General features: G+C 43.0%; 1 protein-coding gene across 13 annotated transcripts in view; it reads left to right on the forward strand.

Annotated features, from left to right (window-relative positions):
- Window positions 1–9,954, forward strand: part of LOC120906639 (disintegrin and metalloproteinase domain-containing protein 11) — a 105,870-nt gene that overhangs the window by 82,875 nt on the left and 13,041 nt on the right. For 8 of the 13 annotated variants that reach the window (XM_040318457.1, XM_040318454.1, XM_040318458.1 and 5 more), the window contains 4 exons: window positions 983–1,141; window positions 6,135–6,196; window positions 7,963–8,920; window positions 9,344–9,799. In XM_040318457.1, coding sequence (XP_040174391.1) covers window positions 983–1,141; window positions 6,135–6,196; window positions 7,963–8,920; window positions 9,344–9,799 — 1,635 coding nt within the window. Of the gene's footprint in view, window positions 1–982; window positions 1,142–6,134; window positions 7,111–7,962; window positions 8,921–9,343; window positions 9,800–9,954 lie in introns of those variants that run through there. The other 5 variants (XM_040318461.1, XM_040318462.1, XM_040318463.1 and 2 more) reach the window with 4 other exon arrangements.

The following is a 9,954-nucleotide window of genomic DNA, read 5'->3' on the forward strand; positions in this document are numbered from 1 at the left end:
ATTCCCCTCTTCACATCCTCAGAAAGATTTGACCTTTAAAAAAAAACAAATGTTTATCTATTTATATCCTATTCATAACTTCATTAGAATTAACCAAAACACTCGCCAACCGTTTACTGTCAACAGTGACAAGTGCCAAACTGATCTGTGATTTTGTGCTTCTTCTCTTTTCTCACCAACCCTCTCTCTCTCTCTTTCTCTCTCACACACTCACTTTTCAATTTACCTTGCTCGGTTTCGCACACCTCCGTGATTGTCGTAATCCGTGTGTCACGACCCGGGTGGGTGTATTGTTCCATCTTCCCCACCACCAATATGTGTGTGATGGAATCGTTGGGAATGGAAACGGATATTCTTCGTATACATCTACACATATTATTGTTTCATTTACACTCACACACACACACACACACATACGTTTACAAAATGTAACAATCACACACCATGCTCACTACTTGGTTTTGCATCATAACATTACTACGAAACACATTTTAATTTGAAACTCATGCCCCAATCTCCATCGATTCCTGCTGGATCGGTCATCATCTCAACGTTTCTTAATCTGAATGTAAACTCACACGAAAAACATCGCTTAATTTCGGTCGGTTGACCATCGACGCCCATCCATTATTCCGGCTACAATCATCAAAAAACTCATCGAACGATCAAAAATAATAACATCGCCATGTGACGACTACCATCTTTACCGTTGCCGTACGATCGTCGCGCGCTATCGTTCAATACCTTTCCTTCTTATGTCATGTTGCTCCTTCCATGTCGCCACTATATCCAATATCCCTCAAAACACCGTTTTTGTGCTATTTCAAATGCCTTGCATACTGAACGTGCAACCTCAAAATAATAATGAAAAATATGCATCCATCCAATCCATCCCCGATTGAAACCAAATAACTTTCCAACCCCAAACCAAAACCAAAAAACTGCATCCCTATTCCTTGGATACACACTGTCGCGAGCGCAGAAAGAAAACGACGCGCCTTAAGTATGACCCACCGTACGTGAAGAAACCGATGGCGAAGTACGTTGGGGGCGCCACGGCGGCAAACCATCACTCGCAGGACGACGTTTCACTGGAGGGCTCGAACAAGATGATGTTCGGCAATCAAACAACCCAGTTCAGGTAAGTGCGAGGGAGCGGGCGCCGCGTGTTCTTCCGTGTTATGGGTTATTTTGGTTATGTGCGTGCGTGCGTGCGTGTGTGTGTGTGTGAGAGTGAATGTGTATTAGCGTATATGATATGATGGGAGGCACGAGAGTGTGTCGCACAGCAAAACGTTGTCATTGAAAAAAAAAAACGCTGATCGTTTCGGGTCGAATCATCCAAAAACAACCAACCGGGGATTCATTCTAATGCAAGGATATGGGTGAGAAAGGGTAAACTGGTGGAAACTATGATTTCCGACATTTCTTCGCCCGTGTCCCGTTCGAATGCGTCGAAAGGTTGCCGTACACCGTGCAGCCCGTATAACAGTTCAAATGCAATACACGCTTTACTTGCCGCTCCTTCATGCGCTGGCACAAGAGCTCACTTGCATATGCGGTGTCTGTACTCTTGTACGGACGTATGTAGCCGTGTGCAATTGGGTCCTTTCCTTCCTCCTCAGGTGTTTGCTCTAAAAAAAAGTCCTACTTGCAGCTAACCACTTTCCTGCTATTCAATCATCCAAGGACATAGCAACACAACAGCAACAGCAGCAGAAGAAGAAATAGAAGAACTACTCTTACGCCCTTTGTTTTGCATTCACAATAAAGGAGTACAGGGTAGTTAGAAGAAGGATGAGGGATACGGAGAAGATGGGGAGGAGGGTCCCATTTAAGAAAAAAAACTAAACATATACATACATTCTACACCTCCCCCTCTCCCCCCCCCCCCTCGGACATGCCACCGAGTGCGCTTTGCATTGAGTCTTCTGAAAGTCACTTGACAATATGGAGCGGGAGTAGATGCGGTGCCGGCTCTGCCAGCAGTACACACGCAAAATCACTTGTACCGGAGACAAAGAAAGTTACGCTCTTATCTCCTCACCCTCCTTCGCTGTGTGCACGTATGGGTGTACATTTATTTGTGTGTGTTTGTGAGCGCACATGCAGTGATGAAGGATTCGCTCAGCGTACCGATCGCCGGTGCAGCGGATTTCTTTATCATCTTGCATTTTGCAAACCCTGCTTGCGATGACTGTGGCATGGTTTACCTTTTGATTATACCTACCTTTCTTGGGTGCTTAGTTTTGAGTTTCTACCACTTACCGTGTTGCCAATGGGGGTTGTAACCGCATTGCACGCCGACCGGTTGCCTTCTAGGTTCACAGTGCCTTCCACGCCCTAATCATCCGTCCGGAGGGGCTGGCAAGGTTGTATAAGAAAAACAAAAAAACGACCACACGATAAATTAAGTCGGATTTGCTATTATTGCTACACTGCTGTAAGCAATGAAAGCCACCACTAGCTCAGCAAGTTGATCAATCAGGTTGAACTAAAAGGAATGCTAGCATAAGACTACGTTGCTGTTCCGTTGGCCAGAAATATTTATTTCCTTTACCAATCAAATGTTTTTATTGAGATTCCACAATGAAGCATGCACTTGTCACATTACGCGTAGTTTGCCCGGGTATAACAGTTTGTGTAAATATTCAACCTTATCATGGGTCTCGATCGGCAGTCCAAACAAACGGCCAAAAGTTGATATCACGCCAGCTATTCAAATCGATGAACGTTTTTTGAACGACTTTTTGAAGCTTTCCAGCTGTCAAGCACACAGCATATGAAAACATATTGAGCGTTGTTGTTCGAGACTCCATTTGACTTGCTGTTCGAAATTCGTGATTAGGATACACACATTTACTGTGGGAAGGCGTCTATACTACACGACAACAAGTTACGGTTGGCACACGAAGCATTCACCTAAACGTGAACTACATCTTCTACATGTCATATTCTGCGTCCATATTCAAACGTTCCTGACCAACACCAAAACGTCATATCTCTTTCATGCTTATCATCCGTCTTTAATACATTCATCTAGATACACTAGAAGTATGAGCCTACAGTCGACACTGGAATGTAAATTGAAATCAATTCAGAAATAATTCCCACACACGCGTTGAAAATGAAACAACGACCAACAGAAGAAAAAAAAACTCAAACAAAAAAAAGAATGAAAAAAAAACGTCGTTCGTGACTCGTTTCGGGAGTCTGCAAATTGGGCTCCCTTAAAATTGCCATTTTTCTTACCGATACCATTCGTAGACCATTCTTTAGAGTGATGTTTTGTTTTGTATTGATTTTGGTTTTTACGAGCTGCTTAGCGAAAAAACAACACACTCACAAAACAATCCCACCTCCTCCCAACTTAACGGTGATCCTTGATTGATGCTGTATTATGCTACTTCAAACAAATTATAAAATAACACTTAAAAAAATATAAAATAACAACGACAACGACACAAGCGTTACCCCGTTTTCATACCCAATCATGTGTGTTGTGCATATTACGTTTAGCTTTTCCTTTGTATTGCGCCCTATTAAACCACTAGTTTGGCTGAATTTATTTCTTCTCTACCTCTATCTCTCTTTCTTCCTCTCTCATTATCTCTCTATCTTTCTCTCTCATTCTCTTCTCTCTGTCTCTCTCCCTATCTCTTTGTTACTTATACACATTTTTGCAACCGCAACTCGATTATTGAACCGTTCCCGAGCGTTGCGCACGTTGTTTCGTTTTGTCTAGTCTGCATCTTTTTCTAGTAATCGTGTTTTAGTTGGCTGTTATGTTTTTACCAATTATGGGTTCCGGATAGTCAGCAATGCTTACCTTGCGTGTTCTTAGAACCATGTTAAAAATTCGCTTGTTTGTGGCGCATTTTTTTTTAGATTAGTGCGCGTTTCTGGCGCGATTTTATGCCATTTTTACAATCTTTCTCAAGCCGTTATTGAATGCTGTCGGTCATTTTGTTAATAACTTTTAGCCAAATTATTCTTTTTTAATGCAGACACATTCTAGTTAGTTTTCATATTTATTTTCTTCATCATTGTCGCTGTAAAAACATCAATTTAGGTTTAATACAATTAGGATTCGCGTTACAAATTGGTTCTTCACCGCGTTATAACTTGGGTGGCTTGTAGCTAGAGTTTGTGACCTTTACAACGATGCACCCAAAAATATGAAATACCTAAAGTTTTCTAAGCCCTCACTTGCTAGGGTGTAGGTATACTATTGCATACTTTTAGGCGAGTTAGACCCAAAGACACGGAGCAGTAGCAAAAGGCATCGGAGAACGGTTTAGGCAATTTTTTTTTAAGCATTTTGTTTCATTTAAATTAAAGAATCGATAATATTTTAATAGGACAGAATAGCTTAATGCATGTCAATTACAGCGAATGAAGGAATGACAACGCATTTACAATCACCGAAAGGTAGAAAAGGATGCTGTTCTGCTTTGTACGATTAGAATGAATTTGCGAGTAAAGAAGCATGCCATTGCCTTACCTAGCAGCTTCTAGATTTCCACTCTCGAATACAATATAATAAAAACTGTAGGCTAATATGCTGTTGATCAATCTGCCCCCCCACGTGCATACGGTTTGAAGCGCACGCAACCATGCATCCTCAAATTTGTGTGTGCGCTAAGCTTGTTTGAACTTTTACTTTATGTATACGAGTTTTATTTTATTTTATTTTTATTTTTGCTGGAATGCGAGTAATGAGAACTATTTTCGAGTGTGTTTCAATTTTTTCCTCATCCCGGTTACGATTTTGGTACGCGTGGTTTTTATCTCTCTTTTTAATGCTAGAGACTGCCAGTTCAAATTTAACATACTGTCCTGCTTTTACTTAGTACCGAGATATCGGTTTCCTGTTTGATAAAGATTTGGTTTTTCCTTTCGGTTTTATATGTTTCCACTTTTAGCACCTTTTTTGTTGTTTCGTGCAACCAGTTTTTACTTCAGTGAGACGTTTGGTCCATTTGACAACGGTTCGAGCAGTTTGATTTTAGCTCATCAGGAATAAGTTTCGTATTCCTAGACTCTATTTAAGTTATTCTCTATCCATTTCATTTTTGTTTATGTTTCTATATATCTATTTCTCTCTTTTACTATTTCTCTTTCTATCTCTCTCTGTCTTTCTCTAGCACATAATAAAATTTATTCATATGCAACACAACTCTATATTAATACATATTTTTATATTTATGTTCATATATACATATATATGTATATATATGTGTATATACATATATATATATATATATATATATATATATATATATATATATATATATATGTATATACACATGTATTCATAAATATATATATATATATATATATATATATATATATATATATATATATATATATATATATATATATATATATATATATATATATATATATATATATGTATATACACATGTATTCATAAATATATATATATATATATATATATATATATATATATATATATATATATATATATATATAATTATATATATATATATATATATATATATATATATATATATATATATATATATATATATATATATATATATATATATATATATATATATATATATAAACATATGGTCATCCGAAGCATTCAAATACTTTAAAACGCACCATTTTTAAAAGTGCCTTACTTTTCTTCCCTACTTTCCCCATTATGTAGAACGTATTGTCATAAAAGGATAACACTTCATAGGATAGAACTAATGCAGGTTTCGTTTTGCTCTTCCCATTGCTCTTCCTTTTCTTTTTTCTCTTTCTCTTCCTCTTTGGCTCTTTCTCTTCCCTGTTCTCTCCTGAATTGTTTCTGTTATATGTTCTTAATAACTTTTGTCCTTTTATTTATTTATCGTTTCTTACGGTGACATTTTCACGCTCTATTACCTGGTTTTTCTTATTCGGTTTCGTCATTATTTACGATTTGTATGTTTTTTTCATTTGTTTGTTTTTTTTTGTTTCTCTTTCTATCTCCTTTTCTTTTGCTTTTCTTTTCCTCTCTTTTCTTTATTTTGAACAACTTGTATGCTGCTGACACGTACTACACTCCCCGGGTCCGTTCAATGGACAACAACTGTTCGCATATACCGCGCAACCCGGCGACATTGGAATTACAGAGACCACAAAGCCATCCGCCGAATGACCGGATCAGTCAGCGAGGACGACCCGACCCATTCCGGTAAGTTTTCAATGTGTGCTAGCAACCCAATATCTCCCCAATATCATACTATCGTGCAAGACAACTGCTAGAGCGTAGCGTAAGAACGAAAAGAAAGAAAACTAACCACTGCACAGCAAATCCGAGCCAGAACGCGGGTACATTCATCTCGCAAAAGCTGTCTGAGACGTAACCGTACAACCGTACAGATGAAAGGATTTAATTTTCTATCAATCCCTATTTGATTTGTTTTTTCCTTAAACACATCTTCTGCTAGAATGATATAAATTGTATTTAAACCAAGGCTCTATAGATTACTATAGGACTAAGCAACTTTTGTTTCACAAAATTCATTATTGTTTTCTGTATACTAATACTACTAAGCAATGTTCAGACGAAGTCGGTGCGTGCCTCTGAGATATAAGTATAAATCATAAATATTCATTAAAAAATCATCAATCTGCACCTTGCCTGCAGATCCAATTGGCAAGAAAACAATTATTATTATTCCGGCCGGCCTAAAGGCTACACAAGTTAACACACGTTTTCACGCGAGCCATAAAAAGGTACAGCGTGTTTAGCAAATTGCAATTTTGTTGTATCAATATGTTCCATATAAAAAAAAAACTATGCGGCATACAGTTACCCTGTATGTTTGTCCGGCACATCCTTCATAGCATGTACGAAATGGAAACTGGTTTTGCTTAGTAGCTTTTAGCACACTAAAAACCCTCAATTACGTTAAGCCGCTCTAAACCACCGTAAGAGCGTGGTGAAGAAGCAAACACGGCACCAAAACTACACTCGCATCACTCTCACCTCACCTCGAGCTCACCCGAACTCATTATCACTCAGCCAGCGGCTTCATTCAGGCTCATCACTCATCACTCAGCTTACTTGTTTTCTAATGCTCATCAGCCAAAATCGTGTTCTGAAACTCGTCTTTCGCCATGCCCTGGTGTCTTTCTTTCTTTCTTTCTCGCTTGCCGACTATTAAAAACCGAAACAAACGCGCGGTCTGGGGGTGCGTCCGGCTCACTTTCGCTTGGTCGTCGGCTGCCCCTCCCCCCCACACACACCTCCTCCCTCTTCTTCATCTACCATTTCTATATTCGTGTACCGTGCTCTATCGCCAAACAAATGAACAAAAAACAAAACAAAACCAAATGCAAAAAATAAACATAATTTGAAAAATATTATCGAACAACTACACCGCTCATCCCGGCCGCGCTCCCCCCACGATAATGCGCCACTGTCTCCTTCTACCTTCACCACATTCCCACAACATTGACAACAACTACTCAAACAACAACAACAATAACTACACCAACAACAATATCAACAACAAAAACACGATCAATCTAAATACACATCCGCGTTTCGCTTCGTTACAATTGCTAACGATGTCCAACGGAACGAACGGAACATGAAACCCTTTTGGAACATTCCTTCGGAACTGGTCGAAAACGCAACTGCGTGTTTGTGCCAACTCGGCATGAAAATGTGTTTCGCTCACTGTGTTGTGTTTGAAACTCGAATTGAACACGTTCTCGGTGTCCTCCCTGTTTCCGGTACCGGATTGCTTGTACATTCGATTAATTCACACTTTAACACCAACCCACACATACATGTACACACATAAAATATACACTCTCTCACACACAAATACACACAAATACCAACCCCCGAACGGCTGCAAACAAACCAAAAAAAAACATGGCTGCGGTGCTCTCCTCGTCTCCTTCTCCATTCCCGCGCATCCAAACATGGCACATTGATCGTGGCAGGCGAGGAGGAGACGGTATCGTTCATCGATCTGCCACCGAACAGTCTGCTGAACAAGCAGATGCCGGAGAAGGGCATCCTGAAGAAGCACGGTCTCGGACTGGTGCTGGGCGACGGGACCAAAGACAAGTGGCACGCGGCGAACGATGACGCGCAGTCCGATAATCTCGAATTGATTGCTCAGCAAGAATCCACTATTCCTTCATCAGGTGGCCAGGTGGTCGTCGGAGGCGGCGGCGGCGTGGGCGTCGGCGGTGGCGTGGGCGGCGGTGTCGGTGGTTTGGGCGGACCAGGCGTCATCGGGGGCGTCCTCGGCGGCGGTGTTGGCGGCGGTGGGGGCATCATTGGCAGCGGGGGTCTCGGGCCGGGCGTTGGTGGCGTGCTCGGCACCGTCTCAGACGTGGAGCGGACGATGAAGAGCCTGAACGGCTACCACGAGGACATCCTCGAGGCGCTCCGTTCGGCCGCGCAGGCCCAGCGGAGCAGCGCGAACACTCCATCCGGTAGCATCAGCGAGGAGCTGCTGCGGAAAACGCTGGCCGAGTGCGTAACCGGGTCGCAGATCAGTGCCGCCAGCGTCCATCCGCAGGATCGCGAGTACAAGCGGAGCGTCAGCTCGCGCACCGGCAGCCGGGAGAACGTGTGCGAACCGCAGCCGCACGTGTTGAGCGACGCCGGCCAGACGGCAACGCTGCTCCATCATCACCGCCAGCAGCAGCAGCAGCAGCAACAGCAGCAGCAGCATCAGGTCCAGCAGGGTCTGCTCGGGGACGAGGACGATACACCCTCTGTTGGGCCGCTGCGCATCCGCAACCTGGAGGACTTGATCCGTCAACTGGAGCACCATTCGTCGCGGCACATGAGCCCGAGCGGCTCGGAAGATATACGCATGTCTGAGACTGAGGCCGACCGGCACTATAGGGTAGATAGTTCAGCCGCCTGTAGCGAATCATCCCATGGGTAAGTACCGTCCATGGGTCAGTTGGGGGTTCCTGTAACGGTTTTACAAAAACCAATTAAGCTTTGAGGTCCCAATCTTTGGATACTTATTTTCTGATTACAGTTCTTATGTAGAGATTAGTTTTTAGTGAGATATCAAGTGTTCCGTTGTGTTGTTTGTTCAGGGACATTAGTCTTTAGTGGGTCTCTGAAGCTCTGAGCCTTTTTTTGTCTACAATAGCTCTAGAGTAAGGAGATTATTACAGAGCTCACCTCTGTTCAGTTCAACTCTGCAATGAGGTTTTAGTTAACTTTCAGTTGGCAGCATGACACGAACATTCTTTTTGAGTATCTCAACAAGATCTATTTATTGACCTTACCGTCGTGTAGAACTTTGCATAGCTGTACTAACTCTAACCTTTTTGCCAACCTATTCCCGTCCAGCTCGAATCAACAACTAGCTCAGGTACAAAAAACCGCCACTATACTGCCACCGTACAGCAGTCGCTGCCGGCCCCCACGCTCCGACGACGAGGGCCGCTTCTCGTATGGAGGCGCCGGTGGCCCCGGTGGCGGTGGTGGCGGTGGCGTCATGGTCGGTGCAGGCGGAGGCAGCGGCACCGTTTCCGGGACAGGGCGCTACCGGCATCCGGCCAGCATACGGCACCAGGGCCACCAGTCCCATTCGCCTCACTCGCCTCACTCGTTTGCCCACCATACGCACCACGGGCACGCGCATGGGCACTCCTCCCATGCCGGCCATTCGTCGCACCATTCGTCCCACACGCACCTGCACCAGGACGAGGAGGGCATCTACGAGAGTGCCGACCCGGTGCATCCGCACGCACACCCGCACGATCGGTCCGGACTCGACCAGCGCGACACCAACGATAGCGAAAGGTAGGTCATTCTGAACCAGAACTCTCACAACCGCTTGGCTTTTTCTTAGGGTTTGTGTTGTTTTATGTTTTCTGTTGTGCCGTGCCATGGCGTGCGCAACGCTGTTGGGCCGCCCTCTGGTGTCCGGTTTATCGTTTTGTAACACCCGCGCTAGA

This window comes from Anopheles arabiensis, chromosome X (genome assembly GCF_016920715.1).
Source record: "Anopheles arabiensis isolate DONGOLA chromosome X, AaraD3, whole genome shotgun sequence".
NCBI lineage: Eukaryota > Metazoa > Arthropoda > Insecta > Diptera > Culicidae > Anopheles > Anopheles arabiensis.